Source organism: Podarcis bocagei (genome assembly GCF_964188305.1).
Source record: "Podarcis bocagei genome assembly, chromosome: 7".
Classification (NCBI taxonomy): Eukaryota; Metazoa; Chordata; class Lepidosauria; order Squamata; family Lacertidae; genus Podarcis; species Podarcis bocagei.
In genome coordinates this window covers 20,586,841-20,603,244 of record NC_138132.1, presented here as the reverse complement: position 1 = coordinate 20,603,244, position 16,404 = coordinate 20,586,841, and the positions used below count along the sequence as shown (strand labels likewise).

Sequence of the window (16,404 nt, the reverse complement as noted above, 5' to 3'; positions counted from 1 at the left end):
CATAGAATAGTAGAGTTGGAAGGGGCCACAAGAGTCATCTAGTCCAACCTTCTGCAAGGCAGGAATATTCTGCATGGCTGCATGCTGTTTTTGCTTACATATGCATCCTTATGGCCACTTTACCTAGCAACTCCAATTTTTGTACAAGTTACTTGGTTGGAGAACGGCATGGCTATTTTCAGAGAATGGCGAGTTATGAAGGATGGCTGCATTTCAATTTGCATATAGTTTCAGGAAGTGAGAATTAGGTAGGTTCCCCTTGAAATGCCAACTTAACCACACACACACACACACACACACACACAGAGTTCCTGGCCCCAGTCATCTTTGACTTAAAAGAGCCCAGCAGTTCCCCAATTCATGCTTGACAATGGGAGTTCAAAACAGGTGGGGAGGAAATGTGGTACAGCCCATCCACAAAACCATGGTACGTCAACATCCCCATGGGGAACTACTGTATTTTTTGCTCTATAAGACGCACCAGACCACAAGACGCACCTAGTTTTTGGAGGAGGAAAACAAGAAAAAAATATTCTGAATCTCAGAAGCCAGAACATCAAGAGGGATCGCTGCGCAGTGAAAGCAGCAGTCCCTCTTGCTGTTCTGGCTTCTGGGATAGCTGCGCAGCCTGCATTCGCTCCATAAGACGCACACACATTTCCCCTTACTTTTTAGGAGGGAAAAAGTGAGTCTTATAGAGCAAAAAATATGGTATTTGTTTTCAGAACCTCGTGGCCTAAAATTCTCCCTCCATTTGGAAAGCCAACACATCAGAGAGTTTGGTAGGCATCTATCCCCAGAAGTTGCAAGATGCTTAAGCCCATTTTTGATTTTGAAAGCAACCAGCCACACTTACTCACACAGCTAATAAAACTAAGAAGATAAAATGTTAGCGAGAGAGTTGTGGTGCCTAGACAGGGTTTCAGGCTAGGACTGAAGAGACTCAAGCTCAAAACCCCATTCAACTCACTGGTTGACCTTGAGCCAGAAAGTATGTCTCTCAGGCTGTGTACACACTATATCTTTAAAGCAAATTCAAGCATGCTTTCTCTCAAAGAATTCTGGGCACTGTAGTTTACTCCTCATGGAGTTATAATAATCAGCAACCCTTAAGAAACCACAGTGCCCAGAATTCTTGGGTGGGAAGGATGTGCTTTAAAGATGGAGTGGGTCTCAAAATATCTCACAGGGTTATTGTGAGGCTGAAATGAGAGTTGTGGTAGGGGAACCATGCCCATCACCTTGAGCTGCTTGGAGTACAGGAAGGCTGTAAATATTAATAAAAACAATGAATGCTACAGAAACATCCAGCTTACCTTACGTTCATATTCGTACAGCAAGGCCTTGTCACTGGTTGGATAGTCATATTCTGCCAGCCCTGAAGCTGTGGAACAGAGGAACAGAGGTCTCAAGTCATTAAGCGTCTCAGGTATCACCATTTACTCTGGCATGGAGTTATTTTGGACAAAAAATGACCCAAAGCTCTTCTCCCCCCACACCACCAAAACTCACAAGGAGGTGGTGTTGTATATGGGTGTGGGGCACTCACCTTTCTTGTCCGCTTGTTCAGAATCTGCCCGTTTCCCACAGAGCAGCAGGAGGAGAGATTAAGCATAGCATAAAGAAAGAAAAGAACAGAAAAAGGAAGAAAAGAAGACAAGTTTGAGGCCAAGAGTGTTGAGATAGCAGAAGGCAAAGCTAGCAAGTAAGGCAACTGGTTTTCAAGCTGTGTTTGAAGGAGCACTGCAGATTCACTGGACATGGCATATCATTAGTGGTTGGGGTAGGGACAGGTGCTAACCTATCTATTTTGGTTTCCCTCAATTCCTCATTTTTCATATCTTAAATTCAGCTCCCCACCTTTCCATATCAATTTGCAAATCTCTTTTTAAAAGGTCCTCAGGAAAATTCATCAGCATTTTATTGCAAATTTCTCCACAGAGATTTTTGTATGCAGCGTTTTTAACATACACATTAAAGCAAAGTGGTTTCTTTTTTGTAAACAATGCATTTTTGTATGTTATTTTCATTAACATGTGCACTTTTTTGCATACTTTACCCTAGTATGTGAATTTTCGTACACATTACTCAGCTGGAGAACTGCACTACAAAATTCAGAAACTTTCACATGTGAAAGGACGTCTGCGTTTCAGTTTGCATATTGTTTCAGGAAGTGTGAATTAGATAAATTTGCCTACCTCACCCCTAATCTGGGGGTCCCCTCAAAGAGAAGACCAGCAATGGCAGAAAAGCTTCCCTGAAAGATGCTTTGGTAATCACTTCCTCTCTTGTAGGAGAGCACTGGGTGAGTTCTGAGTGTGTGGTCTATTGCACCCATGGCAATAGCAAGAAGTTGTTCCAGAACCTTCTATACTGAACAAGAGTTCCACAACTGATATTTAAGGGGCTTTTCCCGAGGCAAGCACATTGGTGGAAGAAAGAATTCCTTCTACAGGCAAAAAATGTTTGAAAGCCATTGAAACAAGGCATGCCAGAAAAAGAAAGTTAAGAACATAAAAGGAGCGCTGCTGGATTAGACCAAAGGCCTATCTAGTCCAGCATACAGGAAGCCCAGATGCAGGACATAGGTTCAAGAGACCTCTCCCACTCGCGATCTCCAGTGACCGGTGTTCAGAGGCATATTGGAGGCAGTACACAGGCATTATAGCTAGTTGACATTGATAGCTTCATTCCCCATGAATTTGTCTAACCTCCATGGGAAGCTGTCCAAGTTTGGTGGCCATCGCTATACCTTGGTGGTGATGAATGACGCAGTTGAACTATGCGCTGTGTGAAGTAGTTTGTCAGTCCTGCCAACATTTTATTATTACTGCTACTACTATTACTATTATTATTAATAATAAAATGTATATCCCATCCTTCTTCCTGAAGGAGCCCTGGGCAGCAAATCCACAAAATATAAAACAACTAGAACATACAAAAACCATTCTAATAAAGATGCAGACCAGGAAAGATGACTACTTAAAAGGCTAGTTGAACCGGGAAGGACTTTGTTTAGATTTGTTGAGACTTCAAGTCCCAGTGAGCATGAAAACCCAGATCTCTGCCCATTTTCTGCACACCAGAGAACAAGGGCATGCCAAGCAGGTGCCCGGCCACTGCCCCTCCCCATCACAAGATATCATCATTTAGACACCATCTGAAGAAAATAAAAACCACAGTTGGTGGCAAGCAGGGAGACAAAAAAAAATATGGGGAAGGTTCACTCTCCCAACAGCTGATACGTCTCCTCACATTCGTGCACCCATGGGGACAAGACAGTGAAAGGAGACACGGCTTGTGGTTCATTGCAGGATACATGCAGCAGAACTGGAGACGTGATTCTGATGCGACGCTCCCTGTTGGACACAGAACTATTGTCGCAATGACTTCACTGCCTTTCCCCCCAAGCGGTTAGGGCCAGAAATGTGGACGTGAGGGAGAATGCCAATGAACGAGAGCATGAGGGTGCCTGGGACAGGGTAAGGCAGCCTCAGCCTAGCAACCTGCTCTTCTGCACCTTCCGATTGGCCCCTTCTACGCACAGGTAGCCTCGAGGCACCGTCAGTGCGTAACGCAATGATTAATAGGTAGCAGCAGGAGTTCCTGGCAATGCTGGCCGTCCATGTTGCTCTGTTCGCGTTCATTCCTACAGCTGCTGTTGTACGCTGTCGACTTTGCCTCTTTGGAGCACCATTCACAACACGGAGGTGATTGTTCTGGTGTAGCAGCCATCCAGCATAATAAGATCACTGCATCAGACACCCTCTTTTCTCTTAGTTCATTCATAGGCTGCTGTTTTCCTCTAGGGAACTGTGCCGTTCCCTCCGCCCAACTCTGCATACCAGAGGAGACGGCATCGCTACTATTCTGCTACAGAATCTCTTATTAATCTAGGATGAAGCGAGAGGTGAGTTGCACACCCCAGAGAGCATTATTATTTTTACCATTCATGCTTTGAACTCATACAAGCAAATTGAACGGTTGACATGAACCAAAGGGTTATTATAAGATTATAGCCAAAAGAGTGCTCCTGGGGTCTGACCTCCTCTAAAGATATCCCCTTCCCTAGAACGTTCTGCTTTCATTAGATAGAAGTCAGACCTTTTGCTTGTGGAGACAGAACAAAAAAAAAAAGGATGTAGGTATTTTACCCAATTGCTCATAAGCAGCAGTGCAAGCAAACAACTCTAAAAGCTGGTGGGCTGTCTTGCTGCTTTGTTCGAAACTGAGTAAAATATCCCCCGTAAGCGGCTGGGTTTTGGCTCCCCCCAACAAATTCCCTTTAGACCACAAAATTTCTGTCTGCAATATAACTTAGGTTATCACCACAGGATAACTGATGTTAAACATGTCCAGATCATACTGCTGCTAGCATTGGGCGAGGGGCGGGAGGTGAGAAATCCAGTTCAGTTTGCATTGGAAGAGAGATTATCTGCATCAGACTTTTGCAAAACAACAGCTGTCTTTCAAAATCTGCACATCCCAAAAATGTGTAAATTGGGAGAAAGTGTACAAAAAACGCATCTGTGACTGCAAAATAACACACAAAACATGCAAAAATGATCTAAAAGTTGGTAGAGCGTGGGACTCTTAATCTCTGGGTTGTGGGTCTGAGCCCCATCTTAGGCAAAAGATTCCTGCAATGCAGGGGGTTGGACCAGATGACCCTCAAGGTCCCTTCCAATTCTACAATTCTATGATGGGGAAAATCACTTGCAAAAATGGGTATATTAGCAGAAATGCACACTAAAATGTTGATGCATTTTCATTAGGAGTTTTTAAAAAAAGATTCACAAACTGCTGCAAAAATCTAGTAAACTGAATTTAAGATGAGAAAAATTAGCAGCAGAGAGAAGCTGAAACAGACAGATTTTCTCATCCTTTGTTGTTGCCCAAGCAGAAAGGGCTTCAGTGAAATAAGTCTCTTCCTGAAACCCAGGGCCTTCCAATGAGGCTTGCAGATTGCAGAAGACAGGCACAGGGAATTGCCTTTTGCCAGGCCTGATGTTTCCTTATCTAGTCCAGCATAAAGGAAGCTATCTATTCTCTACCATTGAGCCAAAGGGGCCCTTCCTCAAATGGAAGAGTACTGCCTACTCAGATTGACAATGACCCTCCAAAGTCTCAAGCAGAGGGTCTTCCCCATTGCTGGCCACTTGGACCGGAGATGCCTTGGGCTGAACAGGTGAGCATCTGCAAAAGGTGCCAGCAGAATTTTCTTCTAAGAACTGGAATGCTTTCGAGGACTGCTGGTGTTTGGACCCAGGCTGGGTCCATACACAACAGAAGCAGTGGTAATGTGATACATGGCAAAGTGGTAAAGTGCAAGGGCCCCTATAGACACACCCCAAGTCAAGTCCAAAAATGCAGGCATTATTATGGGAATGCACAGCAGCACATTAACACAACCACAGATCAACACCACTGCAATCCTATGCTTGGTTTCCTGGGAGTAGCTCCATTGACCTTCTCATTGTATAGGTTCAACTCAGGGGTCAGCAAACTTTTTCAGCAGGGGGCCGGTCCACTGTTCCTAAGACCTTGTGAGGGGCCGGACTGTATTTTGAAGGGGGGGGGGGAGAGAATGAATTCCTATGTCCCACAAACAATCCAGAGATGCATTTTAAATAAAAGCACACATTCTACTCATATAAAAACATACTGATTCCTGAACCGTCCGCAGGCTGGATTTAGAAGGCGATTGGGCCGGATCCGGCCCCCGGGCCTTAGTTTGCCTACCCATGGTTCAACTTCTAAAAACACACCGATACCTTCAGCCAACTGAAGTGCAACCTTTAGCTAGCAATCAAGTAAAGAAATGAAATGTTGCTATTCAAAAACTGAAGGCATGAAAAAGGAACCCTATCAAAAGAAAAGGAACAAAGTATCCAGCCTCTGGATTATTTTTCCTCATTCCCTGACTTCCTCTATGCTAATCTGTCGCAAGCAAACATGAAAGTCTCGCTACTACCTCATTCACTTGCCAGAGCAAGAGCAAAGTCCATCAGTTACCCCCCCCCCCGGGGGGCTCCAGAAGATGATGTCACTGCTTAGGATCTGAAAAAAAGAAGTCTTGGAACTGCAACCTCTTCAGACTACAGGTGGGGGATACTGCTTTGGAATGCTTCCTCATGTTACACACTCAGCAAGTAGCAAAGCAGAGCTCCAGCCTGTCTGTCTGCTGAGCTCATTCTCTGTTTGCGGGGAGCTTTTAACATAGGGGAGAACTCAAAAGGGTGTGATGCCTCGCTGCAGTCGATTCCAACACTTCATTCTGCTGCGTGTCTAGACTGGGCACTGAGATGCAAGTTCAAATCCTAGCTCAGCTTTGGTTATGCTGGACTCTCACAGGGTCCAACTAGACGATGCTATTAAACAAGCAAACACATTCAGTGTGCTGAGTGAGTCTTACCACTGTATTGTTTAAATCAGTGTTTTTTGGACCACATTTCCCATCATCCCTGATCACTGGTCCTGCTAGCTGGGGATGATGGGAGCTGTAGTCCAAAAACAACTGGAGGCCTAAGTTTGGGGAAACACTGGTTTAAATTGTTGTTGTAAGAGGGCCTGATCAGGATTGGGTTTGTGAACATAAGAGAACAAGATCCATCCATTTATGAACACAAGAGAACAAGATCCATCTAGTCATAAAATTGTTTAATTGTAGAGTTGGAAGGGTCCCTGAGGGTCATCTAGTCCAACCCCATACAATGTAGGAATATGCAGCTGCCCCATGCAGGGATTGAACCTGCAACCTTGGCGTTATCAGCACCATGCTCTAACCAAATGAGCTATCCCTAAACAGTCCAGCATCCTGTTCTCACAGTGGCCAATCAGATGCCTCCGGGCAGCCTGAAAGCCGAACCTGAGTCCAATAGCAACCTATCCACTTGTGCCCTCCAGTAACTGGTATTCAGAGGCATATCCCCTCCAATATTTGGAGGTACAGTGGTACCCCGCAAGACGAATGCCTCGCAAGACGGAAAACCCGCAAGACGAAAGGGTTTTCTGTTTTGGAGGCGCTTCGCAAGACGAATTTCCCTATGGGCTTGCTTCGCAAGACGAAAGCCCATAGGGAAATCTCCGGGGACCTCTTTTAAATGCTGGTGGTGAGGAGCAAAGCCTTTCCCCCCCTCCGGCCTTCAGAAGAGGTCCAGGAAGGCCGGCGGGGGCCGAAAGGCTTTGCTCCCCACCGCCAGCATTTTAAAAGCAGTCCGGGATAGCAGGGAAGCGCTTCCCGCTATCCCGGACGGCTTTTGAAGGCAGGCGGGGGGGAGCAAAGACTTTTGCCCCCCGCCGGCCTTCAGAAGAGGTCCTGGACCTCTTCTGAAAGCGGGCAGGGGGCAGAAGTCTTTGTCCCCCCTGCCTGCCTTCCCAGGGGCTTTTACATCGCCCCAGACAGCGGAGAAGTCCTCTGCTGTCCCGGGCGATTTTAAAATGCCGCCCGCCAGCATTTTAAGATCGACCCGGACAGCGGAGAAGTCCTCCGCTGTCCCGGGGTTTTTTAAAATGCTGGGGGTGGGAAGAAAAGCCCTTGTCCCCCCCCCAAGCCTTCAGAAGAGGTCGGGGGACAGACTGTCCCCGGACCTGGTCTGAAGGCGGTTTCCATAGGAACGCATTAATTGATTTTCAATGCATTCCTATGGGAAACCGTGCATCGCAAGACGAAAAACTCGCAAGAAGAAAAAACTTGTGGAACGAATTAATTTCGTCTTGCGAGGCACCACTGTAGTACACAGCCATCATTATTTTCACTGCTTTATTATTCTTATATCCCACCCTGCTTCCAGAAGGAGCCCAGGCGGTCTAACAATAATCATACAGATAAAATCAGCATCCAAACAATAAACACAGAAAGGTTAAATCATTAGATGCAATACAGTGGAAAGCAAACAACTGGACACTCAACCTCCCATCTGACTAGACACCAAAGGCCCAGACAAATAGATAGGTCTTAAACTGCTGCCCATCGGAAATCAGGGTGGGGCTCAATTGGATCTCCATCAGGAGGAAATTTTGCAATAGGGGCAGCCACAGAGAAGGCCCTGCCACACATTGCTATGCCACAGGCTGTGTCCATTGGTGGAATCACAAGCAGAGCCCCTCCCACAAATATGAAGAGGCAGGACTTGTAAGTGTTGGGGGAGGCACTCTTTCAAGCGTGTGGGTTCCAACCGTTCAGGGCTTTGCACACTAATAACAACTCCATAAAATTGACTAGTAGCCATTGACAGCTCTGTCTTCTAAGAATTTGCCTAATCCTCTTTTAAAGCCACCCAGGCTTGTGGCCATTAACTATGTGCTGTGTGAATAAGCACTTTCTCTCATCTGTCCTGAATCTTCAAACATTCAGCTTCATTGAAAGATCCTGGCTTCTAGTATTATGAAAGAGGGTGGAAAACATCTCTCTATCCTTTTTCTTTACCTAATATTTTCCCTTGCTCACTTTCTTCCACTCCGCCCGAAACTAAAAGCTCCTAACACTGTAACCTTTTCTCAAAGGAGTGTTGCTCCAGCCCCTTGATCATTTTTAATTGCCTTTTCTTCAATGTTTTACAGCTCTACAATATTGTATTGCATTCAGGCACGGTAACTAGAACGGCACACAGTATTCCAAATGTGGTCGCACCATAGATTTTTTTATGATGACATTATTATATTGGCAGTTTTGCTTTTCGATTCCTTTCCTAATTTATATTCTTAATGGTCACCAAAATGGAATTCACATTTTTCACAGCTGCTGCAGACTGGACAGACATTTTCATTGAGCTATCCACCATAATAATCCCAAGACCTCCTTCTTGGCCAGTCACCGCTAGCTAGTTCAGACCCCATAAACATAGACGTGAAGATGTAGCATTTTGTCCCCTAAGTGCAAAGCTTTGCACTTGCTTGCATTGAATTGCATGAGCTGTTTTAATGCCCATTCGCCCTGTTTGGAGAGATCTTTTCGGATCTCCTTAAAATGGGAGATAAATAGAATTTCAACAAATATGGTCATTATCAACATCGAAGCAAAACTGACCATACTGATAATGCGTCAGATGATGGAAAGAGAGCACGGAACCAAAGAGTCAAATTGCAGAAAGAGTCAAATAATGAGCAGCAACCCATCCACAAATCTCTCACTCGGCTGTATCACTCAACCCATTCATATGGGGCATGAGTTCCGGGTCTAAAACTTGAGTTTTATAAAGGTTAAGAATAGCCCATAGGAAACTGCTTTCATCCATGTCAGAATATTTATTCATCTATCTCAGCCTTGTCTGAGTGGCTCTCCAGTGTCTCCAGCAAAGGTCTGTCCCACCATCGGCTCTTAGATCCTTTTTAACCAGACACGCCAGGGAACTACTGAGATATGGCCTTTCCCCATCAAATTTAAGATATTTTCTTTCTTCGTTTCTTTCACAGTCTGCATCTCTGTGGACTTTGATCATCTCACCATCCATCCTTCTGCCCAAGCATGCAATCTCGGCACTCCTCATTATCCTTTGATCCTCAGATACAATCAGTCACCAAGCCAGCCATTTTTACATCTGGAATGTGTCTGCTATCTGTTCTTTTCTGTCTCCAGACTGCTGCTGTTTGCTTTGGTGGCTTCTCTCATTATTTTTCTTCTCTGTGGCTGGATTCTTTTCGCTGGGTTCATCGCTATCGCTCTTATTTTTAAACCTGTATGCCTCTCCAGACAGCCTGCTTTTCGCACATGATTGGTTTATTGCACTTTATAGTTGTGGTTTTTGTTTTTTTTAAAAAAGGAAAGAAAATCAAAGCAACTTAAAATATAATACAAAAATAAGTGAGAATTTGGCTAAATTGAAAACAGAAGAGCCAAGAAATCTAGTCCTGGTGTCAACAGAGCCAGTTCTAGAAAAGGCTTTATTGAGCAACCATTGTGATTTCTTTCTGGAGAAATTAGATGCTGTCTACTGAATATTTGTTCTGATTGGATCGCAGGGAGGTTAGATGACTTTGCATAAAGCAATTAGCAACCACAATTCCAGGTGCATTTCACTGTCATTTTCCTTACTGCAAGAAGTCTGGCTTTTTTTGGGGAGAAGCAAGATTAAGGTTCCGTAATCAACTATTATCATACAACCTTAATTTGTTCGGAAGTGACTGAATCACACCTGCAAATAGAGACAGCCTAGAAGCACCTTAGTTCCCCCAGTGGATATGTCTTCCCCAAATATCTATGTACCAAAAAGCAAGTCCTACCGATTTCACTCACAAGAGGAAACAAACAAGCCGAATTAGAAGTGACAAAATTAGAAGTGAGAATTTCTAAGGAGAGCTATGTTTTGAAAAATCCAAATTGGGCAGGTTCACATGAAAACTCAAACAGAACCAAGTTTCTCCTCCATCCCTGCCCATCGTTCAGGCAGTTCCTGATGATTCATGCTGGATTCTTCAGTCCTATATGCCTGTATCATTTTTTTGAAATGTTTTGAATGCGTATCTTTATGGTGTGAACTGTTTTGCAATTCTCTGAATAGTAAGTAGCCTAAACATATTTTAAAATAAAAACAAGATCTCTTGTGAACCGGCTCCTTTTGTGCTGGGCCACTATGATGCTCCAGGGACAGTCATGACTTGAGGAGTGTGCTGGTCACCTTTGCTAAGCAAAGCATCGTCTCTTTCAAAGGCATCCTGAACTCACCTTCTCCATCACGTGGGTACGAATGGCTCTCAGAAACCAAGTCCTCGCTACTGTCCATGGGCAGGAATTCCTCAGTGGTGCGTGTCTCTGAGATGGAGGTGGTGAGAAGGTCATTGGTGGTCACCCGTTCTGAGCGCAGCAGCTCCTCTAGGAGAGCATTACAGAGAAAGGGGTCAGAGAGTTGCCCTGAACATCAGCCGACTCTACTCCTGCCCTCCTGCAATTACATGTGCTGCAACTGTTTTCCCCAAACCACCTCCTCCTCCTCCTCCTCCTCCTCCTCCTCCTCCTCCTCCTCATTATTATTATTATTATTATTATTATTATTATTATTATTGTTTAAAGCCATCCTTATGGGATCCTCTCTGCGCTTGCTTGGCAAATTTAACCCCTCACTCAAAGAGGACATTCAGCATTTTGCAGAATTTCCCTTCTTTAATTAAAAAAAAAAAAGCATTTAGACCACCCTTCATCTACAGAGACACCAAGATGGTATACAAAAGCAAATATAAATAAAAATGAAGGCCGTACAATTAAGGAGCACATCAGCATACATAACAACCAAAGACAAAGGTGTTAAACAAGCAAGCAGAACAGGCTGCCTACTAATAAAATTCCTAAAACTTGGGACTTTTTGGAACAGCCCAGGCAAATGAAGAAGTTTTGATCTGACATAGAAATGATTATAACACTGCTGGCAGTTTTTACCCCTCAAGGGAGGGCATTAAGACTATACAGACAGCTGCCTTAAACTGAGTTGGACCATTAGGCCACCTAATTCAATATTGTCTCCACTAACTGGAAGCAGCTCCCGAGGGTTTCGGACTGAGGACATTGCCTGCTCTACCCGGAGACATAAGGCCCGACCCTGGGACCTTCCACACGCAACGCAGATCTTCTTCTACTGGGCTTTGGCCCTTCTCCAAAATAGGTACATGGGAAATTTCCTTTTACTGAGTCCATTGAGTTCAGTATAGCCTACTGATTGTCACGGAGAGTGCTGAGGAGGGCTGCACTGAGGAGGAATGGTGGGAGCCTTCCCCCTCCCCCTGCTCCTAAGTCAGGACCCTGAATCTTTCCAGGAGCAGTGGGACAGTATAGATTTGGAACAGTGGTTTGCAGAGGGACATAGTTCAGAAAACAGAAGTTGGGAAGAACTGGGTGGTGAACAGCTAGGAGAAGAAGAACTGGGAGAGAGTTAGTGAACAGACTCTCTCTTGCTGGAAAGCGTCCATCCACTCAGCCCAAGGTCAAGGAGAGCAGAGAAGGTGGCAGCACAGAAAGCACACCTCCACAGATATGGTGCCCTCAGAAAGAAGGGTCTGAACTTCACAGGACAGCTGGCTGTGCATAAGGGCCTCATCTAAAGATCTTATGATATGGGCAGCTGGGATAAGGAGAGGAGGAGCTCCACAACACCCCCCTGAAGGCAATCACTGGGAAACCCTCTCCTACCAGATCAGGCCTTTGGGTCCATCTTATCTAGACCTACCAATGTCTCCTCGAAGCTCTTGGGCAAGCTGAGGGTTCTTGTAGAGCAGCGCCAGACTCTGGTTCATCCGCTCTTCAATGACATGCAGGTGGGTGTAGACCTGGGGACGACAGCAGCCTAGGTTTATTAGGCTCCCCTTCTCCAAGAAGGTGTGAGTGCAGGGACCCCAGACAGGGGCACCTGGGGGGCGGGTGGGCAGGAGGAGAAAGAAGAAGAAGAGGAAGGATGGAAACCAGACCTGGAACTTCATTTGCTCAGCCTTCTCGGGATCAGCAGCTGCCACGTGCTGGTAATGTCGGAGGGTGTGGCGCTGGTCCTTCTGCTCTGCCCGCACGTATCTCTTCAGGGCTAACAGGACACGGTCCGGCTGGGTCAAAGGGAGAAGACAAAAGAAAAAACAAAAGACGTTAGGCAGGTGCAGGTGTAGCTCAACAGTAGAACATCTGCCTTGCATGCAGAAGGTCAAAAGTTCTTTTCTTTGGAAAAGTTTTTATTGTTAAAATAATTCAGCATTAATACACACATATTGCGAATATACAAGCCTACAAACATACATTTCATACAATCCTTTAAAATGTTCAAACGTACCTAAACTCAGTCCCACAAATAATTCCTTTTCCCATCACCACCCCTCACCCCACCTTTCTGTTAGACTTCCAATCTACTCAATTGCAATTTCTTTCCACTTGTATTACTTTCTTTCACACACCTTTAACCTAATTTTATGCTTCTTTTTCTATTACACATTGTTATCCATCTTATTTAGAATTTCAGTATTTAAAACGGAACTTGTTTATTCTAATAGGAGTTCTGATTTTTCAATATGGTTTTGCAAGTATCCTTTAAACACCTTCCAATCCCTGTCTATCTTCTCTTTTGAGATCCTTCCAATTTCTCCCATTGTTTTGGATATATTGTAATACTTCAATAATTTGGCAAGCCACTCTATTTTTGTCGGTATAATACCACTTTTCCAGTTTTTCGCAATCAATAGCCTTGTGGCTACTGTTGCATACAAATATAATGTCTTGTCTTCTTCCTTTAGACTTCCTGGTACTATTCCCAATAGAAAACCGCAGAAGGTCCCAAGTTCAATCCCCAGCATCTCCATGTAGGGCTGGGAAAAAAACTCTCTGCCTGAAACCTTATAAAGCCACTGCCAGCCAGTGTGGGCATTATTGAGGTAGACCATGGGTAGGCAAACTAAGGCCCGGGACCATCCACAAGCCGGCCCAATTGCCTTCTGGATCCAGCCTGTGGATGGTCCAGGAATTGGCGCATGGATCGGCATGGAGATTCTGATCATTTAGGCTGCGCCATTTCCCCCCTCCCTCACACACACTGTGGCAGCACCTCCTCCCTCCCTCCTCCTGGCTTTTCCCTGCCCTGCCTAGAGGAGGAAGGGGGCCAGGCTTTGTTGAGCCGTGGTTGGCTGAGCGCCATTTTAAGCAGCCCCTCTCTGCAGCCAGCCCTTTCGCGCCGCTCATCGTCTCACCACCGCCACCAGCCCCAGCCACTCGCAAGGCACAGGTAAGCAGGCACTGGGGCTCATCTGGTGCTGTGGAGAAGGGAGGGGAGAGTCGGGGGGATTCCCCCCCAATATAGTCCGCCCCCCACAAGGTCTGAGGGACAGTGGACCGGCCCCCTGCGGAAAAAGTTTGCTGACCCCTGAGATAGACCTACCAATGGCCTGAGCTCACAGAAACACATTAGTGAGTGGAGGGGACATAGCTCAGTGGTAGAGCATCTGCTTTGCATGCAGAAGGTTCCGAGTTCAATTCCCAGCATCTTCAAGCTGGGAATGTCTCCAGCTTAAAATCTTGGAGAGCCACTGGTTTGACTCAGTATAAGGCCACTTTCGTACATTTCTATGATCACTGGCTAACCCTCTCTCTCTTTTTTGTATAATTTTTATTAAATTTTCTGTTTTACATTTTAGAATATTCATTTAAACAACCTTAAAATATCAATGACTTCCCTTCTTCTCTTTCCATGGTTCATTTTGCAGAACATAAATCCCTGCCTATTTTATACAAACTAACCCATTCAGTATTCCATTATTACATCCATCAAAACTTTACACTGTTGAATTTATCTTAATGCTGCTCATGTTTTCAAATATACACAATTTCCCCCCATATATTCAATAAACATTTTCCAATCTTCTCTAAACGTATGTTCATCTTGTTCTCTTATTCTACAGAAGCTCAACATCAAAAAAATGAAGATCATGGCCACTGGTCCCATCACCTCCTGGCAAATAGAATGGGAAGAAATGGAGGCAGTGAGAGATTTTACTTTCTTGGGCTCCATGATCACTGCGGATGGTGACAGCAGCCACGAAATTAAAAGACGCCTGCTTCTTAGGAGAAAAGCGATGACAAACCCAGACAGCATCTTAAAAAGCAGAGACATCACCTTGCCGACAAAGGTCCGTATAGTTAAAGCTATGGTTTTCCCAGTAGTGATGAATGGAAGTGAGAGCTGGACCATAAAGAAGGCTGATCGCCGAAGAATTGATGCTTTTGAATTCTGGTGCTGGAGGAGACTCTTGAGAGTCCCATGGACTGCATGAAGATCAAACCTATCTATTCTGAAGGAAATCAGCCCTGAGTGCTCACTGGAAGGACAGATCCTGAAGCTGAGGCTCCAATACTTTGGCCACCTCATAAGAAGACTCCTTGGAAAAGACCCTGGGAAAGATTGAGGGCACAAGGAGAAGGGGGTGACAGAGGATGAGATGGTTGGACAGTGTTCTCGAAGCTACCAGCATGCGTTTGACCAAACTGTGGGAGGCAGTGGAAGACAGGAGTGCCTGGCGTGCTCTGGTCCATGGGGTCATGAAGAGTCGGACACAACTAAACGGCTAAACAACAACAAGTCCGCAAGCTGCGCATATTCCATCAGCCACGATTGCTATGTTTGGTCTCCACTGTCAGAGGCAGAATGCTCTGCTCATGTGCAGGCTTCCCATAGGTACATGGGAACAGGATGTGAGACTAGATGAGCTATTGGCCTGATTCAGCTGGCTCGCCTTCTGATGTTAGATGTGCCCACTTCCAAGCATGCTATCAACAACATCTTTAATGTAACCAGCCAGGATAGCTGAGTCGGCAGAGCAGGAGACTCTTAAACCCGTGGTCGTGGGTTCGAGCCCTGCGTTGGGCAAAAGATATTCTGCATTTCAGGGGGATCTGAAGGCTGCCCTGTTTAGGGAAGCTTTTAATGTTTAATAGGTTATTGTATTTTAGTGTTCTGTTGGAAGCTGCCCAGAGTGGCTGGAGAAACCCAGCCAGATGGGCGGGGTATAAATAATAAATGATGATGATGATGATGAAGATGATGATGGATCAGACGACCCTCAGGGTCCCTTCCAACCCGACAGTTCTGTGACAGCTTCCGTGCAACTTTTCTGCGTCCTGCTTCCCCTTCTTGCTCGTATCCGGTCCATTTCCAAGCACCCAAAGGAGGCGCACAATACCAAGCCCTTTGCTTTGCATGGTTTTGATCTGTATTGCTTGGAACACATCGCCTCGCATTGTTTATATTACAAGACACAGGATGACAGGGACGAGCGTCTTTCTCTTCTCGGCACCTGCACGCTCCGGAGGTTATTCCAGGCTAACCGTTCTAACCCCCCTCACCCGTTCCCTCGAAATGTTCAGGCAGGGTTTGCTTGTCTGTTATCCTCCCAGATCAACCTTCATTTCCATCTCTTTCCTCGCGCAGCAAATGCAATAAACAAACAGTTGCTTTATTGTGCATTCATGACGCTCGACAACGTGCTTGCTACTGTTCTCCATTCACAACTAGAGGCCTGTTGCGGAGGCCACGGGAGCGACACAGTCCTCTGACCAGAGGGCTTGGCGCTCTGGACAATTATTGCCATTATCACTATTATTAATTGGATTTATATCCTGCCCTTCCTTCCCAAGGAGTCCAGGACAGGGAATATAACAATGCCATCTAGGGCAGCATATTCTGGTTCCGTACAACCTGCCAGCCTCTGTCCATTCTCAGCCTGCCCTCCATGCTGTCCCAAAGTTTGTCGTGAGTTCTAATCCTGCCCCAGCGCTCTTGCTCTGCTGCTCAGCACATCAGGTGAGCAAAATCCGAACAGAAAATTGTTTCTTTACTCTAATCTTTAATGTCTTTGCAAATGTGCCCTGGAATAGGCAGGAAAAGGCCCCTGATCCTCTTTTCTGGAACGAAGGGATATCAGCCATGCCAAGGAGTGGCTAAGCTGCCT

The 16,404-nt window shown here is 45.5% G+C and overlaps 1 protein-coding gene across 2 annotated transcripts in view; it reads right to left on the bottom strand.

Moving 5' to 3' along the window:
• The window catches only part of APLP1 (amyloid beta precursor like protein 1), a 50,535-nt gene that overhangs the window by 9,623 nt on the left and 24,508 nt on the right, over window positions 1-16,404 (bottom strand). The window contains exons 10-14 of one of the 2 annotated variants that reach the window (XM_081203528.1): window positions 12,394-12,522; window positions 12,156-12,255; window positions 10,664-10,810; window positions 1,550-1,573; window positions 1,317-1,384 (exon numbers count right to left, since the gene is read on the bottom strand). In XM_081203528.1, the coding sequence (XP_081059654.1) occupies window positions 1,317-1,384; window positions 1,550-1,573; window positions 10,664-10,810; window positions 12,156-12,255; window positions 12,394-12,522 (468 nt within the window). The remainder of the gene's footprint in view (window positions 1-1,316; window positions 1,385-1,549; window positions 1,574-10,663; window positions 10,811-12,155; window positions 12,256-12,393; window positions 12,523-16,404) is intronic. The other variant, XM_081203529.1, reaches the window with a different exon arrangement.